The sequence below is a fragment of the Thunnus albacares genome, chromosome 2 (genome assembly GCF_914725855.1).
Source record: "Thunnus albacares chromosome 2, fThuAlb1.1, whole genome shotgun sequence".
NCBI lineage: Eukaryota > Metazoa > Chordata > Actinopteri > Scombriformes > Scombridae > Thunnus > Thunnus albacares.
The window spans coordinates 668,034-692,846 of record NC_058107.1 but is presented as its reverse complement, the minus strand read 5'-3'; the positions used below and the strand labels follow the sequence as shown (position 1 = coordinate 692,846).

The 24,813-nt window shown below is 40.0% G+C and overlaps 1 protein-coding gene across 1 annotated transcript; it reads left to right on the top strand.

Moving 5' to 3' along the window:
• Window positions 1–4,171: 4,171 nt before the first annotated feature.
• sfrp1a (secreted frizzled-related protein 1a) lies at window positions 4,172–18,681 on the top strand. Its single transcript, XM_044362013.1, has 3 exons — window positions 4,172–5,207; window positions 8,711–8,791; window positions 16,945–18,681. Exons 1-3 carry the CDS (start codon window positions 4,685–4,687, stop codon window positions 17,268–17,270), a joined length of 930 nt encoding a protein of 309 aa, XP_044217948.1. The 5' UTR covers window positions 4,172–4,684; the 3' UTR covers window positions 17,271–18,681.
• The last annotated feature ends 6,132 nt before the right edge of the window (window positions 18,682–24,813 follow it).

The following is a 24,813-nucleotide window of genomic DNA, read 5'->3' as shown; positions in this document are numbered from 1 at the left end:
AATGTGTAAAATTGGTGGATTACCTCAAAATTAAGAAGAAAATAACTCTCACAATTCAAGAAAATATCTTCACTCTAAAATATATTTTTAGGCAGAAATTCAAGCTGTCCTTCAAATAAAAGTTACAGAGAACTAGTATAATTTTTTAATAGCTGTAATCAACTCCTCAACTTTCTTGCACTTACCATCTGGTAGTATTACTCGTGAAACTTAATCACATCTAAATGGCTGTTGACAGCCAATGACCATGTTCAGCCAACATGCTTGTTGACCACCCACACTTCAGCTTTTCTTCCTCAGTTGCTCTGCTGTGCAGCAAATGAAGAAAACATGTAGACATTTTAATCATAGAGTGCGTACTATATGTTATGTTTTCATCAGCCATCTTACTTCAGAAACTGCTTTGAGAAACTGCTTCTTGCTTCCTTACACAAGCTGCAGTTGCCGCAGCAACATTCAGCTCTGCAAACTCCTTCCCAAAACAGAAGCATCAGAAAGTCCTCTCACCTGAGCAGGGACTTTTTTGCCACCTGGAACTGAATTTAGTCCCTGGTCCCTCGTGTTCTATGTTTCTATGTTCTTCCAACTGTTCTCGTGCCCGTGAGAAAGTTCCTGCAGTGACTGGTAGCACCTCAGAAACAGAAAAGAGGGATCAGGCCAAAAGTCAATTAGCTTGCAGTAAGAGCAACAGGAGATCTTTCCGACTTCTCTGGAAGAACTCTGAAAATGATGTAAGTCGTAAGTCAAAAGAAAGTTAATTGGATCGACAAAGCTAAGAATGATACACTTTTACCCACGTCTGTCATCACCTACGATGCAGCAATTATGTTTTTTCCATGACAACCTCTCTAACAATCTGCTCATGGAAAATCAAGTCAAGGCAAGCGCGTATCCCTTCATCATTCGGCATGTCTCAAGAGACTGTAGCAAAAACAAAATTATTAGACAATCTATCACTAAATAAAATGTGGCCGTGCACGAGGGCGTAGCTTTGGTTTTAACTGTGGTAAGAACATCAGACCACAAAAATAATTGTGTATGTGTACTTGCTCTTTATAACTTTCTTCTCCTTTATAAGCACATGTGCACACACACACATACACACATAAAGAGCCTGACTGCACAATGTTTACTTTACTCAATATGCATTTGCTGACTTGCCTGAAACTGGACTTTTCTTCAGATTTTTACATTTTATTGATAGAATACTAAACTATAAATCTGAGGCCAAAATTAACATTTAAAAATAAGATATTATAGACTGTCACAGTAAAATAAATGTGTAGAAACCTGTAGGTAATGTGCTGCTCTGTCAGGTTTACAGACCTCACCTGAGATTCTGTCCTGCTTCAGTTTGTGGATTTGGGTGACACAACTGTTCCTCAAGCCACAGTGATGCTCAAATTTATCTTTAAATCATCAAAACTTCTATTTGTGTTATTTTTCATTCAGCTCCTGAACTTCTAGCTGCAGCTCACCTGTCCCACATATAGATCATCTGGACGAGCTGCGGCTAATTTACCTCATAAATAATGTTCAGCGTGAAGTTGAGCGTTGCCAGATCATCAGGTCAAGTATCCCCCATATCCTGCTCTTTCACTCTTTATCATAATAAGCAGAAAACAAACAAACTTGGCAACTCTGCCCAGATCTTACTGTTAACATTACGTGGAAAACGGCTAGATCGTTTGAGATCTGTAAAAATATATATATAATAAAAGTCATTTTAAAGAAAGAGCAGTGAGCCTTGTCCCCTGGTGTTACCTGACAGAAAGCAGGTGTGCTTGTTATTTCTATAATTCCACACTGGTTCAGCTGTAATAGAGCTTTAGCGCCCACAGCATCCTTCATGCACATACACCTTGTCAGTCCAGTGCTGACGTCGTGCTCTGGAGCAGATCCAGTGTTTAGCCGGCGGTCGCTGATGACAGATGCTTAATGACATACATGTTAGTTCTGCCAGGGCCAAAATTGCCCTTTCATGGCCATACATGCACATGTATTGTGACTTTAAACACTGGTGAATAGAGACGGAGTCATAGAGAGCCAGTCGTTGGGAAACTCAGTTCTTCCAGAGCCCTGAAAGTCCAAATATTTAGTCTCTCTATTGTTAGTCACACGCTGTTAAAGCACAAAGTTTGGAAAGTGAATGTGGTTGTGATAACAGTGACATCCATGCCTAAATGTTCATATCTGCTTTTGTTTGCAGAAGCCCCCCCCCCCCCCCCCCTTTCTCTGCTGTAAACTCATATGGAAACTAAATGCAAATGTATCCACTAGATGCTTCTCTTTTGTCTCGCTGGGGTTTTTGGCTTGTTGCTGTCCCACCGGTGGTTTTTAACAGGCCTATCACTCCTGACAGGGAGGCTTCCCAACTCATTTGAGCAAAGCCAGGTCTAGTCTGCAGGGGAAAAGAACACTCCTGTCTCCTAAATTTTTGGTTTGCTTTAGCAACCATCTATGCACAAGCTGTTGTTGGGTGCCACCAGCCTATAAAGTAGTCTGTGTACAATGGCCACAAACAGCCCTGCTTATTAAACCATCACAGTTAATTTGAAATGTTAACAGAGGTGTCGTCTCCGAAGTAGTTTGGAGAATCAGTTGGCCTTCTTCTCGACATACATCACCACCTTGGCATGCAGATTGCTGTGCAGAGGTCTTAGTTAATGGATAATTTCACTGATGAGCGATCTGAACTTGTAGCTATTATTTTTTCACATTTCGTGTTGCCCTCCTCTGATTTGATTATAGCTCGAAAATGATTTACAGCATTTCTTTTGACACTTTTATTTTTCATTTCAACTTTTGCACCCGGCAATTATAGTCAGTTTTTGATTATGGTGCCATCTGTCACCATCCACCCATGCTACATAATGCATTTAACATTCTGCATGCTGCTGCAGTGTGTTTTCTCCTGGCCTCCGTTCAAGAAGCTAAAGGAGAAGAAAACGTCTAGGTGAGCGTCGTCCTCTGTGGCGGCGACAGCTGTAAAACACATTGATTTGATAAATAAGTTCAACAAAGCTGTTACTCTAAAAGGTCTGTGTTTTCTACGTCCACACTTAAAATCAAATTAAGTGCTTTGTTTTTCCACTGCTCTGCCAGAACTGTTAACAACACAATGGAATGCAAATGGTCCTACATTTAAATAGAGGGATTTCACACCTTCAGTCTTATCATGAGACAGGGCAAAGCTGCCAGGAGATGGACACTCGGGGCTCAGCAAACTGACTTTAGCCTGTGGTGTGTAATTAGGTTGGATAAAGAGGCACTTCCCTGGTGTTTGTATGCCAAGCAGACACAAATAGAGCTGCTCTGGATAAACCACCTCTTATTTGATAAGATAAGTGTAGCCAAGAACTCCTGTTGAGACAACTGTTTATTGTCAGATATAAGTTTTTGCCCCGAACTCCAGCACTTTATTGCAACCTTATGTTTTGCTGACATCAGCTTTACTCCCTCGTTGTTTGGGATCCAACAGATCCCACAGCTGTAAAAATGATAGTAACTGCAAAATCAACGCATTTTTCTTCAAATAGTATTTTTATTAGAACTCAGTGAAATGACAAAACCTTCAACACAAACTTTACAAGTGTGACAAAACAAAGAAATCACCATAAAACACCAAATGAGGAGATACTTGATGTTTCAGATGTTATATGGGCCACATAAAAAAATATAGATCCTTTTTGCAAAGAAATGTATGTTATCCTATATATAGTGATGTTATTTATGTCTGGAGTCTAACTCCCTGCTGGACCTCTGATGAACAAACTGACATAAAACTCAAATTCCAGAAATCCAAATAGATTTATTCTGGAATTTGGAGAGGTACTAATCCGTTTAACATTATGCTCAAAGGCACTTATCATTAAATTATGCAAAGTCAAAGAATGAAGTTGATAAAACAATGTTATTTTTTTAACCTGGTAAGGGGTCCCAGGGTCTCCAGAATCCCCAAACAAAAAGGGTTAAAGCAATTTTCCTCATTATCATATCTCGCGGGGAGATTCTAAGTCAATTTAATATTAGTGAAATTAGTGAAAACATTGCCTTCATTATCTTCGGGGACTCATATAATTCACAGTTTGTAAACTGGAATGGAAGCAGGCCCCATAAGTCTTCCTTAATACACACAGTTATATATTATCCACGACCTCAGGCACATCGTACATGCGTGCCTCCGTTTGTTATTCTATGATTTTCTTTTTATTCGGTTTTGTTTTGACAAAGGAAGTACAAACAGGGGAGTAAACGGAGGGGTAGGGAGGCTCCCGGAGAGTTTTTACACACTGGGTAATTAAGCGCTTTGACTGACAGCAGAGTGCCAAAAGGCGCAGACGCAGTCCGATTTTACAATCTCCTCTTGTTTCCGAGCTCCGCACCACCAGAGCGCTTTACCTCCCCAAACTCTCGTAGGAGCCAGACGCACCAGAGGAGCGCGACAGGGCTGCAGCCAGAGAAGACTGCCTCTGGACTTTACCCAAACCCGAAACTCAACACATTTTACGCACGTCGATCAACCGAGATCCGCGCTTCTTCTGCATTTGTTTTTTATTATTATTCCGATTTTCTTCATGAAGTGAGTCTTTTGGTTCGCTTGTCTGAGTTACGCTGTGAGTTACTTTATTGTTGCAAAAAAAAAAAAAAAGAAAGAAAAAAGAAAGAAAGAAAGAAAGAAAGCATGAGGTCTACTTCTGAACCGGTTTGGAGGATGATCCGCCTGGCTGTGACAGTGGCGCTCGTGTCAGCATGCAGAGCGACAGAGTACGAGTACCTGGGCTGGAGGTCGGACACGTACAACGGCGGGCGCAGCTACGGCAAGCCTCCCCAGTGCGTGGACATCCCGGACGACATGCGGCTCTGTCACAACGTAGGCTACAACCAGATGCTGCTGCCCAACCTGCTGGAGCACGAGACCATGGCCGAGGCGAAGCAGCAGGCCGGCAGCTGGGTGCCCCTGGTGCACAAGAACTGCCACCCGGGCACGCAGGTCCTCCTCTGCTCGCTCTTTGCGCCCGTGTGCCTGGAGCGGCCCATTTACCCGTGCCGGTGGTTGTGCGAGGCCGTGCGGGACAGCTGCACCCCTATCATGGAGGCGTTCGGCTTCCCCTGGCCGGAGATGCTCACCTGTGACAAGTTTCCCCAAGACGACGTGTGCATTGCCATGACGCACCCCAATGCGACCGAGGCCACCAAACCTACAGGTAGGCTGACACTCTATCACTAATAATCACTATTTAAAAACACATTATTGTACAGTATTTATTGTATTTATTAAGAGAGGCCCACTGAGTGTGAATGCTTTTTAACTTCTCCTCAGTGGTGTGGGGGCTGCCCAGTAGGACCACAGTGCCTCTGTGGTCACTGCAGCTCCGCAGGGAAATTTGTGGGTTCATTGCCTCAAAAGTACCTTGATGGTAGATGACGGAGCGGGAAATGAGTTCTTACTGCTCATAAGCTTCTCAGTCCAGAAAACTAACGACAGTCTAATTAAAGATACATTTCTCCACGCTGCTCTTATAGGATTACAAACAGTGATTAGTTTCAAAATGTATCAGACTCATATTTACCCATATAAGGAATGTGACTCCGGTTTAGTGGCTGTCAGTGTACTCACACACAACATAACAATCTTCAGAAAGATACACAAGGAATGATTACAAACAGGTGAAAGCGTTTCTGTGAGCTGTAAACAGGATACAAATAGTGCAACGGTGTGAAGACTTCACGGAGCGCTGGGTTCAATATTGAATGGAGATCTGCTGCGCCATCTTAATCTGCTGCTTAGATTCAGCTCAATAAAAATGTGTTTTCCGTATTAAATTCTACAATATAATGAAACATAAACATAAACTTATCCATGACTGTAGAAATAATGCTGTAAGTGTCCTCAAACCTTTGACTGGTTGACTGGTACTGTATATATTGTGTACCTATAGGCATATATATATATATATATTAATATACTATATTCAAAATAACCACAATGTTTAACTCATAAAAATATGAGGAATCTCAGTGTTGTTAGTTGTAGCAGCTGCACTGCTGGAGCCCGAGATGATGCCTTCAAATGTCTTGTTTTGACCAAAATTCACTGATATTCAATCCACAGTCAGAAAACTGTTGAATATTCTGCAGCCACTCAGGATTCCCTTCCTTTAACTACTTCACTCAGAGTGACTACCTGACCGAGAAAACAAACAGCCGCCACTTTTGCCACTCTGTAAAAACTGACACCCGTGCAGTTAAATTGGCTTGAGAATGTTATTTCAGGGGTGAAGGTGTGTTTGCAGATGCAAATCCCAACACAAACAAACCAAATACAGCCTTTTGGGGGAGAACATTCAGCCGTGAAACCCTGGATTTGATCCTGTTTTAAGACTGTCAACCCACCTCACATGCTTATGTTCTCTTTCAGTCTATAATCTGCCGCTATAAGCTCTGACTTTGATGTGAATGTGAAGTTGTCTGCATACTGTTGACTAAGGGTGATGCTGTAACATTGAAATAGCTCTGACAGATGGGAGTCATTTATCTGAAGGTGTTTGCTGAGCTGGAGGACAATGCTGGGAGGAAGCCCAGCAGCAAAAAAAAAGTGAATACCTGCATCTGTTAATTTACATTTTCTAGTGAGCCATCACTGACAAATGCAATAAAAGTGACGAAAAATGGAAAGACATAGACGTAATTTGAAAAACACACTGTCCAAATAATGTGTATTACGATCCATTCTGGAGGTGAGCGAGAGCCAGCGGTTTCTAAACAAAGCTCTCAAGGACATGACTACTCCCCCCCCCACCCCTGGGCCCCCCCCTCCGGACATCATCTATCACTAATGGCTCTCTGGCTGCAGATTCCCCAAACCTGCAGGGACTCTTGTGTGTGTGTGTGTGTTGGTCTGAAGCTGAGTCAGACACCTCATACAGCATCAGGGGAGAGGAGGTGGGGGTGGTATGTTGTAACATGGTCCAAAAATACAGCCTTCCAGCAATAACCTGATGAGCCAAGCTGATAAATACCAGAGAAACCCTGAAAAATGCACAAAGACAACAAGTATGAATAGTTTTGGTGTTTTGTTGCGGTGCCAGCATCCCTGCCGGTCGCCTAGGTGAGGCATACGCCAGGGAGGGGGAAGTACAACCATCTCATTCACTTTAACCATAAAATAGAGGGGAATTTCCATCATCACATCATCAACTTACTTATATTTCAATCTTAAGCCATAAATACACCACTTGAGGACATTTTCGCAGAACGTGCTGGCCATAAATGGGGGGACTGTGGATGTTCCAGCGATTACACAGCGCTCACTGTATCTGGAGAGTGGACATGTCCCGTGTGTGTAAAGGGGGGGTGGGCGTTATTGACAGACATGGTGGTATGGACGGAGGCCCGTTTTTCTGAAAAAGACTCCCTTCTCAGGGTTAAGAGGACCACACAGAGCTCAGCGCTATACAGACGTCACCTGTTATCATCTGTCGTCGGTGCCGGTGATAAATAAAGCCGGCGTGTTCCCGCAGGACACAGACCGACGCCTGTAGGAGCAGAAACCGGTTCACCGGGTGTCCCGGTGCTCTGATACCAATATCTTCCTAGAGAGTGTTCATATATGATGACAAAGCTGCTTATCTTCTCAACTGTTCTCCTTAATGATTGTTAATAGAGGTGAGCTAACAGTGCTCACCACTCACTGCTCCATACAGACTGGTGATAATTGATTTAAAGGAGAAACAGGCTCAAATAGGCAAAGGGACCCCGTGACTCTGTAAACAGTGTCTGTTTTCACAAGCTCTTCACACCTCGGTGTTACTTTCACAAGCTTTCGTTAAACACATGTAATGGACAACTGGCAAAGGAGAGAAAACTATTTGTTTTTTTTTACTCTTCCACTCAATTGATCCAGATACTCGCTGTGACATGGAGATGCAGTCGGTTTGAAAATGCTGCAGGACGCTGCGATCGTTTTGCATGTCCAAGTTTGTTTGGAAAGTAAGCTCAGCTGTTTGGCAAGCAGCGATCATTTGCGGTGTTAGAAAAAATTGAAAAATCGTGTTGGTAAAATATTCGCAGATATGCCTCTAGACTGAATTACTTTTTGGCAAAAACACATTTTGGCTCTTTGTCTTCAGTCGGGCTTTTGTCTCCGAGCTGACTATTACCTTTTTTTTGGAATGTCAGAACATTCCTTCGAGCTTGGATTGAATATCATTTCCATTTATTTCTTCCACATTTCTAATGCTTGTTCTTTTTTTTTTTGTTGCATTGAAGGGTGTATACATCGCTGCTGAAATTTAAAATGGAAGGATCCATTTTGAAAACTGTCTAAATGTAGCAAAGAGCAAGCAGAGTTTACTGCAGCTCTTAGTTACAGCTGGCCATAAAAGCCAAAGACATTCCTCACTGAGGTCAGGTCATCAGAGCGTATGAAGACAGAGACCAAGGAGTTTAATACGCCAGAAACTAAATAGGATCTCTGCATGGAGGGAGAGGCTGGATTTGCATGATAGATCATTTTCAATTGGAATTCAAGGGCAGGGCTGTGAATATTTGTAATATTTTAGTGTGACTCCCTTTCATTCTTCATTCTCACTAATGAGAAATTGCTGTTTTGTTGCCCTTTTCATGCTTTCTCTGAAGCAACTTTCAATATTTTTGCCTCTTCTTTCCACTGACTTCCAAACCGTGTCCCGTCTTCTTTTTTCCACAGGTTACTCTCCCATCTGCCCTCCATGTGACAACGAAATGAAAACAGACGCCATGCTGGAGCACATGTGTGCCAGCGAGTTCGGTAAGCATCCTTCCAAAACACACACAACATGCAAAATACTGTACACACACACACACACACACACACATAGACGCAGCCCGCTCTGATACACCTTGACATGTTCCACAGTGAGCAGCAGGAGTTTGCCTTTCATCTTTAAGCTTTAAAACATTCCTTGAAGTCTTAACGTAAGCATGATTTAAGTATGTAAAACTACTTTTTTTTTTTTCTGAAGTGCAGCGTGTACCTGACCATACTTGGCCATTTCCACTCCAGTGAAAGCTACAAAGCTTTTTTTTTCATGGGAGTCATTTTCCTGGTTAGATTAATCAAGTGCTCAGTTTTTATGTAAAAGTGACTTGTGAGGTTTTATCGCTAAGTCAGAGCTTGTCTGATTTGGTGACTAATGAATTGGGGTCATTAAAGTTTTTATTTGGCAGGTCTTCACAGTAGTAAAGAGAGATGTTTGTTTTGCTGTCTGGGCTGACTGTGGTTGCAGAATACCCCTCTGTCTGTTCACAGTTCACATTAATCAAGTAGTTAATGATAAACCCTTCATTTGTCTTTCAGGTGAATGAGAAAGTGTGTCTGTATTTCTTTAAGAACTACATATTGCATAACTTTAAATGAGTTGAACCTTAACCTGTATCAGGTAATGATGTCATACAGTACAGTGCATTGAAATAAGGAAATAATTATTTTGCCAAAATTTGACACTCTAATGTCCTTCCTCATATTTTTTACAGTGTGTTGTTCTATCGCTGCACATGGAAATAATCATGCAGAGAAAAATACTTAAAGCCCCTGAAACCTTGTATTTGTGTATAACATTTAATAGTCATGACTAAATGACTACAAAAACAGTCAAAAACTCAACTAATCTGCGTCATCAGGACTGTGTGGGTGGGATTTGATCAGATGTGATTGACAGTAACCTGGAAACATTAGCAAACAACCTCACATCTGTCATCACATTTTCATTCCAATGTTTGTGAATCCCGATTGGTGCACACAAGTATGTGACTTGTGAATGAGCCCTGACCACTTAAAACCAATCAGAAGAGCAAAGACACGTAAATCACTCATATGAAGAAAGAACCAAAACTGCTTTAACTCTGACAGAAAAGAGATGATTGAGAAAACAGGTTTTCAGAGTCTTTAATATATATATAAGCTAATGTGGACTAAAACAGACTAATGTGATTAAAGCTACCGTTCAACAACTTGTTTGAGTTCTAGAGTAAATTAGCACTCCCGCGCTGTCAGTAAGCTAGGACAGTATTGTTCTCTTTGCTAATGCAAAACAGAGAAAACTAGTGAGCTAAACTAAAAAATCATGAAAATCATCAGACACCAAAGCTTCTGAGCTTTTTCCACAGATGGAAACATCATAAATACAGGTAAAGTGTGTTTTATAAAGCGAGCACAGTAACGACAGCTCGGTAGTTTATGATGAGGCCACATGGATCACAGTCCATCTGATCGATCGGAGCTTCAGTACACTTATATAGATTATAGACGCATTAATAGTCTTATACTCCTGGTTGGTGATGTTTTTGAAATCTTGCTTCAAGGTTGTAACAAAAATTGTGTTTCAAACAGTTGAACTGAGGTGAAATAGAGTTTTGACAGCTTTCTAACCTTCGTATCTGAAAAAGTGTCCTTCAGCAGCTCAACTTTCAGATTAAAAACCACACACTTGTGAAATATTTCACATATTATTAAAAAATGTTCCTTCACAAGGGGAATGTCTGGGAATCAGAGAAGCTCTAGACAAGTCAGGGAATATCTGACAATTTTGGAGAAGGATCACCTTACATGAATATAAGACAGGTTTCACACATTCATTCCATTAGAAGGTCTTCAGCCTGACGGGAATGGAAACCAGACTGAAAACAACATTAACAAATCAAGGAGGAAAGAACATATTTAGCTGATGGGGGCTCTTGATTTCGTTGTGGAAATTTGTGAATTTCGCGTGATGAAGTGATGCACTTAAAGAGGACATTGAAAGCTTTGAGTTCAATTAAAAAAAACACAAACATGGACTGAAGTGCAGTTATGAAGACCTCCAGGAATAATGTGTATACGATGCACACAACATGCAAGATGTTACGCTTTCATGTTTTATTCGACGGCTTGACCAAAACTTGTGGCAGCTTGAATTCCAGGTGCCATACGGAGCAAACACGGACTGGATGCATATTGGAAACAGACTTTCTTCCAGTTCTCAGGACAAGTTTAAAGTTACATTTGTTTAAGGAATTGCCATGTTGTTTATGCTGCGGTGATGGGACTCGCCTTTTTCAGTCTGCGCCCTGGTTTGCCAAGAGGAGAGTGGCACATTACTGGCTTGTTTCATCTCAGATGAAGACAGATGTTGTTTTGCTTCCTTGTCATAAGTCCCCTAACCAGCTGACATGTGAGGATACACAGACAGATTTAGTATCAGGAAGAGGATGAGACACTGCGCTGCTTATGTTGCAGGTTTGGACCCATAAGGGACCGACCTCTTCTGGAATGCAACAAATGTCACTGTGATTTCAGTTCGGTGTGTGGTTGATTGCAGCGGGTAAACAACTAATGCACATCCTGACAAGAGATAGCATCACTGGGTATATCGCAGCAGCTATGCTAAAGATTTGTTTGTTGCTTTTTCCAGCCGATGGAAATTAGTTCTGGTCTGATGAGAAAACTACAACAATAAATATATCTGACAGCGACTGTAGCCAACCATGACTTAATGTCTTGTCTTGAGGAAAAAGAAAATATGCCAATGGAAAAATCCCAAGCTTTAATCATGATCTGTTTTATCCCACCAACGAAAGATAAGGCCATCATCGTGATTGCATTCAGCTAGTTTTGACTTGACTGAAAGTGGACACACACAGTTGGTAGCTGCATGTTTTAGGAGCCACTCGTTGCAGACAGGCTTCGTCTGTTTTGTTTGGAGAAGACCACAAAATAGATATGATAGATAAATTTCTTGCTCATCTCGGTGAAACATGGGGATGGAAAACCACAGAGAGGCTTGTGGAATGAATCAGTGATTTGCACTGAAGTCTTTATTAATCTGCACGGACCAATCATGTGTAAAATATCCCACACTCTGGCAGTGAATTAGCATTTTTGTCGACTGAAAACCTCACTTACTGGAAGTTGTGAAAGGTCTGTTCTCACTTAGAAGTTAAGTGTGAAGTTGTTTTTTCTTTGGTATTTTGATTGTTTGACGCCCTGCTTAATTGCTTGCCATCAATTGCACAAGTGTATTTGACTTTTCCCTGTGGTTTGGTCCTGATAAATGCAAAGAACACAGTGTCAAGACAGTGTTTGATTTAAGGTGGTTGGATGTGGAGTTTCTCTGGCAGAGGAGAAAAGATTCTTGTGAGTTAGATAAGTGCGTTCAAGCCGCTGCACCAGAATTACTCTAACAAGTAACAGGTTTTCAGTCCAACACTGTTAATTCCTCTAGTGAACACTGTGACACTTGCTGATTCTAACGAAAACATAATACCAGTATACACACACATCCTATTTGCGGCGCTCAGCTGGTAACAGATTTACAGCACATCCCACTCAACACTTTGTTCCCACTGCAATTTATCTCCGTGCTTAAGGTTTTACGGTACCTCATTGTCTGAAAAAACTCTAACACCCTTCAATTAAATCTCTCCTGTGTCCCGGACAGCTCACTTTGTTGTTGTTGCCAAAATGCTCATTCCCTTTGCTGGTGCAGTAAACAACAGGGCAGCCCTGCACTGCAGGAATGATCACCTTATCGGATCAGTTGTGTTGCCGTTCTTGTGAATGAGGAGCAGCACACACCCTCCTGCTGGGTTTATGACCCCCCCGGGAGCTGGAGGTCCTGTCTGTGTCTCTGAACCGTCAGAGGAAATGAGGTCAGAGGTCAGGGACCAGAATAGAAGAAGGGAATTACCAGCAAAATAACAGTTGTCAGCTGTATCGCCTGAGATTACAGAAAACTGTGTTCAGTCATGTTAACATAACATAAATATCTGTTTTCATTATTCTACAAGTTATTCTAAAGGTTAAATAAGCATTTACTGTTGAAATTCTACTGTCAACCTTTGTCTATAGATGAATGCTTTATAAACATAACACTGGAACATAGTCAGATTTAGTGAGTGCAGTATTCACATCCTTTATATGAGTAACAGTTAGAAGACAACAAACATACAAACATTAAAACATTGAAGAAATATTACCAGGAAAAGTGAAAAAGTGAAGTATTCAACAAGATGTGCTGCGTATCAAAGTTAATTTTAGAACCAATAAACATTCCTTGTTCTTCTGACTTGAAATCTTGTGACTTCTAGTGAACACAAGCACGGCTGACTGTCCGCTAAACTCAGCAAATTAAGTTTATGGAAATATGATGAAATCAAATTCTATTAGTAGACTTCCCAGCATGCATTGTTTGAAAGTTAAAACTATCTTTCTGTGTTAAGTCACTGTTGTTTCCTCTGATAGTAATCAGCCAACCACGATGACTGTTAGTATCCGCTTCATCCCCCCCCCCCCCCGCGTTAGTTACGGGCAGCAGACGCCTCATCTGTTGTCTTTGTATGAACTCTGGTATAAAAGTGTCTCCAGCAGCTTTAAAGCCTTCGTGGCAAATGAACAACTTGTTCTTGAGACTGAGAGAATTTAACCAGAATTCATTTTAATATCATAACATTATTAAACTCCAGTTAACTCAGTTGTTTTTATATTGTAACCAAACTCACATTTTAAGAAAGCAAATTAACTTTTAACCTTTTAAATTCATGTGTGATGTGAATGTAATCTTGCAGACCATTTCCATAGTAATATTTATCGATATATAGTATAAAGTAAGTATTTTTATTAATATTGTGATATTGATTTCAGCCATATTGTCCAGTTCTAGCCAGAATGAGTTCCTCGAGGTTCTTGTTCAATCAAAGCGTGGTACCTTTATCCTCTCAGTACAACAGGCAGGTTTCTGCTGCTCACATGACTTTACAGTCCGTGTTTGATACACGAAGTACAAGAAAAACATGTAGACATGGCAGCAACATCACCGACTGGATGGATTTTCATTCTAAACTGACAACAGCATCTCTGTGCTCTGATGTACAGCGATGTACATAATGATGTTAGAAGATATTAGGCCAAGCAGGGACAGTTTCACCAGCCACAAGTAAAGAAACAACTAAACAGTGAAATTATTTGATGTTAACTTCTTACTGTATGCTCTTACTGAAGAGATTAAACCCTCAAACAGTGAGGTGCAAAGAAAGTTCATAGCGTCAAAGGATTATCGGGGATGGAGGATTTATCGAGATGAAATCTTTCAGGGGTGGGCCAGGCCTTCTCTTTTATGACTCACTAATTATGAATGCTGCCCATTTGGATTTCACTGAACACTAAGCCTGCTCACAGAGACCGTTTCAGAGACTAGAGACAAAGGATAAAAGTCTTAATCCCTACCATGTGCACTCTTAATACTGGGAAAAACAGGGCGGCTCTTTTTTAACACTTTAATTAACGAAGGAAGATAGGAGCGCGAAGCAAGAGATGAAACGTAGGGAAGTTTTTTTTTAAGTGCTAATTCAGTTTTTTATGTCAAGCATGATTCAACGAAAAGTGTGTCAAGAGGGATTTCGTCTCTAAAACTATAAAGACATTTGGGCAAAAGCCACAGTTTTATCAGTTAAGATCTTTGTTGGAGTGTGAAAATGATTCATGCTCAATCAGGCTGTTCCCTGCACTATAGGTCACAAGACTTTATCTCAGACATGACTCAGTGATTTATCCCGACACGAGCCCTGTGAATGAGATTGGACAAAGCATGCTTCTTTTTTTTTTTTTCTCGCGTTGCCGTGTCACAAGGTCGTCTCTGCCGCACTCACATCACTATACATCAGCGGAGAATGAGGGGATGTAACGTGTGGAGGCATATGGAGATTTGGACCACCGAAGTCTGACTCGTGCTCCGTTTCAGAATGGGAACTGGAGGAAACAGAGAGATTAGAAGGTTAAATAGAGTTTAGTGAAAGATCAGGCGTATTATTGTACATCTGAGAAATCCAGACGGAGGTAAAAGTCATAAAAGGTGGCGTAAACCAATACGCTGTTGCACTGCCCATTGTTATTAAGAGCATTTCCAGCAATCACCAATACAGACAGAAACATTATTGACGAGGTTTTATCTGCAAAGTAAGACTCGGTCAGCTGTTTTTAATTATTTATCAAAATAAATAGTAACTGAACCAGGGAATGGGGTCCACATGAGGCGCAGTGCTGAGATCAGTCAATAAACTGATAAATTAGTTTTGGTGTGTAGATAAGTATCAAGACAACGCAGCGCCAAAGATTCTGTTTGTTTGAGATATAGTTTTCAAATGTGAAATGTCCTGCTTAGTTCAGTTCTTGGTCACAATTATTTTTTTAAAAAATGGCCAATATATCATTATCAGATCTCAGTTATTGATATCTGTATTTGCCTAATAAATCCATCATCAGTATGTGTGATGTGGTACATTTAAACTCAAACATATTCTTGCCATTATTGTCCTTTAGTGCTCTGTTACTTGGTGCTGCTTTGTTTAACACAGAATGACGTCTCCATTAGACTTTAATAACTGACATCAGTAGCACAGGATGCAGGCTCAACATGCTGTGTTAAGTGATTAACCGCTATGCTAATACATAAAATAACCCGGAGATATCAGCATGTTATGTTATGCATTTCATTCTGATATCTGCTTGCCATGTGATTAAAAAAACAACATAATAATTTGTCTACTTTCCCTTTTATATGTATTAGGCCACTGTAGACAAATCAATTATCAGGCCTACTTTATAGTAATACTTATAATAATATGCATCAATTTAGTGAAATACTTTGATTTTAAGATCTTTGCTGGATTTGCCAAAAAAGACATTTCTGTCTGATTATTTTATCTATCAACAAATTCCCAATGAATTTTCTAGAAACTCAATTATATCACAATACATGTATATGGATATGAAATTACACTCATCCCTGTAACAGTGAAAGGGTCTTGCTCAGTGTAACTTACTGTAATTCCACTACTATTGGCGGTAACCAGTAATGTAACTAATTACTTTTTCAAATTAAATAACTCAATTACAATTACTGAAGTTTAAATGGGCTCATTACTTTTGTCTTACATGAAAATAGTGGACAGCTGCAGAGGACAGCAGACAAATGCACAAAGTCACGTCATTGTAGCCGATTCGTGGTAAAACATAAGCCTCGTCTCTGGAGTTATAATGTTATATACTGTAAATAATACCTGTTACTAAACTGCTGCTGCTCTTCCTGGTTTGAGACTTTTGAGTTCTTGTATTTTTGTGAAACTGGATTGAACAGAACTGATTTTAGGGTTGTGGCCCTTTGTTGAGTGGATTAAACTGAGATTTTGGGACGAGTCACACTTTTGTGTTAAAAGTAACACAAAAATTACTTTCCCTAGTAACTAATTACTTTTATATGCAGTAATTGGTAAAGTAATTCAATTACTTTATGAAAGAAGTAACCAGTAACTGTAACTAATTACTAACTTGCCCAACGCTGGTCTTGCTTTGGATAGTGATAGTCACCTGATATTACTCAAAACAGTGAAGGAATATGCCAGAAATTTAGCATAAAGCACTGGGGCTAGTAATCTACCCTCATCTAGGATATGCATGATTTTAGTAATTATCAATGATGCATTCAGCCTCTCACATAATTTAGTTATTGACCCTAATTTGGTAAAAAGTCAGCTTGTGATTGGTTGGATTCGGTGAATAGTCAACCCCTCCTTACTCACACAACTATAATGGAGGCTACCTTCAGTAAGGCACCCAAATGGATGTGTTTGGTGGCCATCAGCTGGCCATGTTGGGAATGTGTGAATAACAGTGAAGTGTAATGGTGCTCAATCTGCCGCTGAGTTAAGAAGAGTGCATGCTCAAACCATTTGAGAAAAACTAAACTGTTTTTAGCCTTTAGAGAATCACATCAGTCTTATCCCTCAAGAGATGATGCTGACTTTCCACTGATACCCTTTAATATGTTTCATTTTGCACATTTTGCACACCACACACTGTGCATGTCTAACATTAACTAACAGTCTTTAGAGCAGTAATTTTTTTAACATGTCACATTTCTTCGCTTGCAGCTTTCAAGACCAAGATCAAAGAGGTGAAGCGAGAGAACATGGACCGCAAGGTGATCCTGCAGAAGAAGAAGAAGATGTTGAAAGCAGGGAGCCTCAAGAAGAAGGACATGAAGAAGCTGGTGTTGTACCTGAAGAATGGTGCAGACTGCCCCTGCCAGCAGCTGGACAACCTGGGGAACCAGTATCTAATCATGGGCCGCAAGGTGGATAAGCAGTACCTCCTCACGGGCATCCACAAGTGGGACAAGTCCAGCAAAGAGTTCAAAAAGGCCATCAAGAAACTCAAGACCCACAAATGTCCTGCCTTCGAGAACGTCTTCAAATAATATGACCTCCGCCTCCTTTGGCCGCATCTCATGCTACATATGAACTTGCACAAGCATTAAAATCCCAAACTTTGCTTTCTATCATCCTGTTTATATCTATATATCTTTGTATATTTACAGATATAGTTTGAAATGTCCATTGTTAAGTTTTAGTTAAATGTGGTGAGTGATGACTCCACAAATTAAAGGGTTGGGTATCCTTTTTTTCTTCTGCTTAAGAAAAGGACACTATAGTAAAAGCCCTCCCACACTGAATCATAATTTCCACTATATGTATGTAGATACTTTGTTACACTCTTCCATCCTACAGGTCAGTGGACTTTGCTTTAAGGGATAGTTCCACATTTTAATAAATATACTTGTTAGCTTTCTTGCCGAGAGTAAAAATGAGAAGAAGTTTTTATGCCAAATATGAAGCAAGAGCCAGCAGACAGTTAGCTTAGCTAACTAGAAACAGCTAGCCTGGCTCTGTCCAAAGATTTAAAAAAACAAGAATTATGTCTTTATATATACATACATACATTTGTTTAGATTAAGCAAATTAATTATAAAGTGTTATAATATGTGAGCTTTAGAGGTGCAGGTAGATTTTTTTATAATTGTTAGGACAGAGCCACGCTGTTAGCCCTGCTACCAGGTCTCCATGTTAAGCTAGGCTAACGATTCTGCTGGTTATCACTTCATATTAATTGTACAGATACTGTATAAGAGTTGTTTAACGGCATCTAACAATTCGCAGGAAAGAAAATAAGCACACTTCCCAAAATGTCCAACGATTTCTCTAAATCTTTCTCATTCTGATCATAAAATAATAAATCATTAAATTGATGATTAGACTACAGAATTGGCAGTTGCTGGTATTTTGAGCTTTAAAAAGCCACACTGTGGAGAGCAGCATCAGATAGGTTTCCTGTTGAATAACTTATTGACAGAAGTATGAGAAAGTGCTGCCGTCAGCTCCTTGTTTTGTAAAGCTAAAGACTGCACTACCAATGATTTTGATCGTTTCCTTTCCATCGCTTGATTTCACTGTTCTTTTTGTTACTTGAAAAATCTTTCATCTGCATCACGAGATAATATATATATAGGCCCATGGCAGAATAGTCTGATTTCCAGTCATGTGTTGTCACCTGACATTTGGCCAAATATTTCAACACATTTCTTTCTCTCCAGATTCAGTCTAATTGCAGAAATCAGTATTCCTCGGTAATGGAAAATTCCTCGCAGCTTCATTTTTTAAAAATGCAAAAAGTATCAAAGTGCAAATATTGCAAAATCTGTGTTCTGGTGTGTTTTGCTTGGTGTTGCTGGTCCGTTTTAGCACTATTTTGTTTCATGATTTGAATGTCAGTGGTACATTGCTGCCTATTACATGTACATACAAATTTTACATAAATATGGAAAAACTAAATTGTGTTTGTGATATTATTTTTCCTTCTATCACAAGATGAATTTAAGTTGTCACTAAATTCTGCCACACAAAGTTTGATATAATTTAGGTTTTTTTTGGACCTTTTTCTGTTCAGGCATCTAAAATTAATCAAGTGAAACAATCTGACACTCTTTGATTTAACAACTCACACCTAATAGGCTGGCAGCATTTGACAAGCTGTCGAGTAGACGTCACATCCTATTAATTGTCCACAAACACAAAAAAATTGACAACTACTTAATACACCCAGACATTTCAAGGTATAGATAATCCAGTATGACTGATATGGCAAAATCTCTGATGGTTTACACAGTTATATCGTCACACAGATTTCTTTTATATTAGGCTATATCCAATCATTTTATAATTTTTTAATATATTAGAGAAGTTGAGTGTATAGGCCTAGGAAATATTACCTGTAAATTCCTCATTTGCACTGTATTTAGGTACACTAAGCTTTGAAATAATCTCAACATGTTTGTTATTCATTTTATTTTTGCATCGCTATGATTTGCTATTTTAGTTGCCTGCAAACATTTTGCATCTTAGAGCTGTCCTGCAATCTCACAACATTCTCTAAACTTTAATTTTGGTCTTTCCATGTAATGTGTGATGACGTTAAAACAAAGTACAGCATGAACTGCCAGAACAGCCAGCTTCTGCTTTGACAGCAATGTCAAACAGAGTGCACTTTTTCTCAGCTGTGCCAAACTAACATTTTCACGCTTTTTTGGAAAGATATAGCGTTACGTTGCCAGACCTATCTCCAGACTGAAGGATCTCTCTCACGCACACGCATGTTTTTATTCCCCCACCAATCTCTCTGAGGATGCTAAATTCTTGTCTGGATGTCTTCTGATTCAGGTTCGTTGTGGTTTCACAGGCTGTTGGTGCCTCGGTATGTGGTGTGTAAATGCTAATCCTAAAATATACATCATTAACAGCTCATGCTGATAGTGAACTTTAATGCTTTCTTAACCAAAGGGCAGCACTGTCTAATCAAATGTCAGATATGAAAGATTTGTTTTTATAAAGTCTTTGCTGATGGATATAGTTTGCATGCTGAACAGACATGACTCTCCTATTCCGTTTCATTTGATTCATGAACATGCAAACGTGTACAAAACCTAAAAGACGAAAGTGCAATAACCTTGTTAGCCAGCCTGCATTTTCCCTGCACAAGAAACATAGATCTGAGTAACTTGATGATGAATACTTTAATGTAAATACTTTTATGTGCTGCAATCCATCATGTCGGTACAACATGCGTAAACAACAAAACATAAAACCATTCTGTCAATAAAAAGGCTTGTTAAAAACCAGGAAGTATCAAACGGACCAACGTCTCGTCCATCTGGTTCTAGTAATGGCTTTGGTATTGGAAAATATATCTCAGATGTGGACTTTGCTTTCTAATCATTACTTCAGCTGCCTTCAAAAGAGCCCCAGAAAACCCAGGGCCAGGATCCAGCTTTGTCCTATTAAGAGATGATCTGCAAAAAACATCCTTTTGGATCCGACGTCTCACTGAAAACCTCAAATTGACAAAACTGATGAAGTACTATTTTGATTGGTTCCATGTCAGAGGAAAGGAAAGTATTCATTTATCCCTCCAATATTGATACCACACACTTGATTTCAGTCTGTGTGATAACTCACTTTTAGGTTGACAACTGGAAAGTCTGATTGGATGGAGGGGAGATCTCAGTTGTATGTGCACCAGAACCTGGGTAAATGTGCTTGTGTTTAAGTAAATACCTTTGGCCTGATGGAAACCTACACTTCCTTTAGTGCATATTGTCTGCTCAACAGCTGGTAAATAATATAAAACAGTAGTAGCTGCCAATATTGAAGGACCAACGTGTAAGATTTTGTGCCATCTATCAGAACTGACTTGGCAGAAATGGAATATAATATTCATAAGTATGTTTTCATTAGTGTATCATCCCATGAAAATAAGAATCATTGTGTTTTTGTTACCTTAGAATGAGCTCTTCATATCTACACAGGGAGCAGGTCCGCTTCCACAGAGCCCGCTATGTTGCATCGGCATTTTTCTACAGTAGCCCAGAACGGACAAACCAAACAACCGACCAACCAATCAAACTGGCTCTAGAAGGGGCCCTTCACGTTTCTCTGTAGGTTCTCCTACACGCTTGGAAGGGGAGAGGGAGGTGGATATTCAGTTGGGTCTGCAACCTCACTGCTAGATGCCACTAAATCCTACACACTGGTCCCCTAAGTTATCAAAGCAAAATGACGTGCAAAGTACAGAAAAATAATATTTCAAATCACGATTCAGGGTTGGAAACCTGTACAATAAAACAAAATCCAATATAATAATTAGGGATGTCAATTTTGGTTTATTTTGCTTTCAACAGACTAACTACCAGTTTAAGAAAAGTTGTCCAACAGTCCCTCTTCTCTCGATGGCACGACGTAGTCTGGCTCGAGGTATCGAACTAGCTCTTTCAGTCCTTCGTGCCCTCTTCCACACTGATTGGCAGCATATCAGTCTCAATCATTCAGCACACCAACTCTGCGATGGCCTAATAACAAAATAACACCTACATTGTTATTACAAATAGACCATAGACTTAGCATGCTAGGCTAACAGTCCGTCAGCTGTGTGACTTTACATCCATGCCATGAAGTCTTTCAGAGCACACAAACACCGTAAACACACCTGTCATTTACCCAGCATGGTGCTGTTAACCCGGGGACACTGCAGCTACACTTTATTTTCATACAGTATATGGGCTACACAAAGCACGGCACAGCTATGCTAACAATGCTGGCCATGCTAACTAGCTGCTAGTCACTGTGCAGGTTGGTAAAATGGATCTGTCATGTCTCTTTGTAACTGCGAGTTGGTCCTCCTGTCAGTGTCAGAGTATCTGTGTGAGACGCTTCGGTTATTTCGGGGCTGCGCTCATCATTCTCAGTCTGCAAGGTACCGAAATTTGTCCCCGATGATCTAACGTGAATAACGTAAAGTAACAAGTTCAGTAACCAGTATGGAAATGAACCTATAGACCAACATGCCTGACCAGTCAACATGCATTTAGATCAATATCTCTGTTACACACCTGACTCAAAATAAACAATGTTGTATTATTGAGTTTTTGCATTAAAGTTACAGTCCATCAAGCTGCTCTTATCAATATTTTTATTATGTCTAATGTGTAGTGATGAACCTACAGATAATTATCGGCTAACTCTGCAGTTCTCCTCAGCTATACAGAGCATTTTAACATCTTTTAAAAAGGGCTCAATAGTTTGCTAACTTTTAACTTCTCATCATTGTCTTTTCCAGTGAAGAAGCTCTGATAAACCCACTGTACGCTACCTGTCCAGTATCAAACTGCAGACAGACAAAGTCATTGATGAGTGAACACAGTGGAGCAATTAGAGCAACAGCTAAAGGAGAGTGAATATAACAGTTGTCATGTGGCAAGTTTGTTGCACTGCACCCAAAAAATCTGTACATTAAGATTTAAGATTTTCATTATGTTAGAACTCATTTTTGACATTCCTTATGGCTGGCGTTTTTCAGAAATAACCATCGAATGTATTTATGTATTCATAATTGTCTGTCTTTGTGGTCATTTTCATTGTCACTCATGTCTGCCTTTCTTGCACATGACTTAAATTACAGGCACACAAGGGATTCACAAAGTGATGCCTGCAGCTACTGGATGAGGGGAAATGCTGGTACATGAGTGCATTTCATGTACTGCAGGAGAAAACATTCAACCATGATGGACAGATTTTACTGACTATCCTTGTCAGTCGCTTTTATTAAAATAATGCAACGCAGTGACTGAGCCATTGTTTTCTCTGTGTAAGCTGTAAACAGATACATAAATCTTCTTCTGTCGTCTTTCTAACAGAGAAGCTACTCGAGACGTATTTTCTATCCTGAGTTTCGAATGGAATGCTGGACTTGTATTATCAAAATGTACTCGCCGTGACACACTAACCATGTGTCACCAGATCAACCAGGACTCAAATGTTAGAGAATAAGGCTGAAGATATTGACCAAAACCAATAATGAACAGATCCTATTAACATGTATTGTGTCTGTATACAAAGGCTGATAAATCTTATTCCTCTGTCAAAAACATGTCAATGAGCCACACTGTTGCACTGGGTGACATGTTCCTTCATTACCATGAACACACACACTGTAGTTTATTTTGACTCTATCCCACACACACACACACACACACACACACACACACACACACACACACACCATCCTGAAATACTCACCAGAGGCCCAAATGTGTGTTAATCTAACGCTGAAAATAGTCCCCAACAAATGCAGTATTTCCTCCTGTTTGAGAAACATTTGCTAAAAACTACAGCGCCCAGCTGTTTTTAGCAAACTATTGAGCCCTTTTTTAAAAATAAAACTATATTTGTGAGCCTCTATTAAAGATCTGCATCTCCAGTGAGAACTAAAGGTCTTGGGCCACAGACGGGGTCGGTCAGTTGGGAAGTGTTGAGAAAAGGACTAAACCACTTTAAGTTTTGGTCTTTTCATGGGATTTGTTGACAATAAGGATTTGTAAGGTCTTATCCTTTAAGGATTATAACTTTAGACTGTGTTGTGTTAAAGGTGTTGAAATATGACTCATCCTTCTAAAATCACAACGAATGTTGTCTGTGACTAACAACTCCCTTCCAGAAGAGGCTTTACTTACCTCTTTCCCCCTTTTGCGTTTCAAAGACACATCTGGGGAACTTGTGGACAACACTGTCTATTTAAGATGCAAATCCACATCCTCACATTAACAGGAGGAAACAATAAAGTGTTATTAAGACTTACAGTGCAAATATTTGGCAGCAAATAGGGCATCGTAACATGTCTTTCTTTTTTTTTTTTTTTGCCACTTTTTTTCTCCAAATGTTTTGTTTTATGGATCTCTGAACCATGGCTGAGCTTTGAGGTTTTCAAAAGTGAGGCACTCCTCTGTTCTTAATCCATGTATGTGCCTTTAAAGCTGGTGCCATTCCCCCCGACCGCTATAAAACCATCCTTTGTATTTAATGCTATTAATGGTGTATTCTCTGTTTTATGGTGCACCATCAGTAGCCAGAAACCTAAAAGGGTCATTTTGGAGGATTTTGTGTAGGCAGCTATAATATGTGCTGTCATAAAGCAGGAACATGTATACAAATCGCATTTGGAAAGTAACATTAAAATGATTTCCTGTAGTTACAAATGTAAAATACATCCTCTTTAACACAGTTTAGACTGGATTCTGAAATTCTGATATACAACACTGGCATGACAACAGCTTTACCAGAGTGTGTGACTGCATAAATTCACAGTCATTTAAAAACAGAAGCATTTTTGGCTCCTTCGTTGACCCCGAGCTACAGAGCAAACCATTAATATCTCCGGCTCGTCTGCTGGATCCAGGAAGAGGGATGAGTCGACACACTGCGTTAGAGACCAGGTTCCTCTGGAATTCTGGGATCACAGTCAAATTGGCAGATTAGTCATATCAGTCTTCTGGCTGTTAACTGCCAAAGAAACCTCAGGCTGTTTGCCTCTCACTCGTGGCGCTCCCAGTGTGTGATTATGACTGCAACAGCCATGGAAATCCAGGGGGTAAAGGGGACAACCTGAGAGGAGAATAAAACAGAGAAACAATTGTTTTCTTTTTCACACAAGTCCACAAGGGAGCAGGGGTGGAGGAGGGGGGGCAGATGTGGGAAGGACTACACATGTGGCCGGCAGCCATATGTTTTTGAATAATAGCCATTAGTTTTAAGAGGATGATGTCATTGTAGGTTTGCTGTTCCAGTAACTATATTCCTCTATTCCTGGATCAGATCCCTGAAATGACTCGTGCAATGCATGATTCTTAGTCTTCACTGAGGAAGGTGAGGAAATATTTGTGATAAACATAGATTGATTGGTGAGTGTGTTTCCACACGATGATTGCTTAAAATTATAATCAAATCAGGATCTTGTTGCATCGGGGGTTCAGCCTTCACGAGGAGGAAAAAGCCCACGGCTTCATCCAGCAGTGGTAGATTTTTGATTCACTCTGATTTTAATTCATAGCTTTCAGCAAGCAGTTAAATCTTTTCCTC

What these genes read in the sequence shown, in the direction of transcription:
- sfrp1a (XM_044362013.1), top strand. Translation starts at nt 4,685, where the DNA reads ATGAGGTCTACTTCTGAACCGGTTTGGAGGATGATCCGCCTGGCTGTG. An exon ending in CGAGGCCACCAAACCTACAG is followed by an intron (nt 5,208 to 8,710) that starts GTAGGCTGACAC and finishes TTTTTTCCACAG; the next exon opens with GTTACTCTCCCATCTGCCCT. An exon ending in CATGTGTGCCAGCGAGTTCG is followed by an intron (nt 8,792 to 16,944) that starts GTAAGCATCCTT and finishes CTTCGCTTGCAG; the next exon opens with CTTTCAAGACCAAGATCAAA.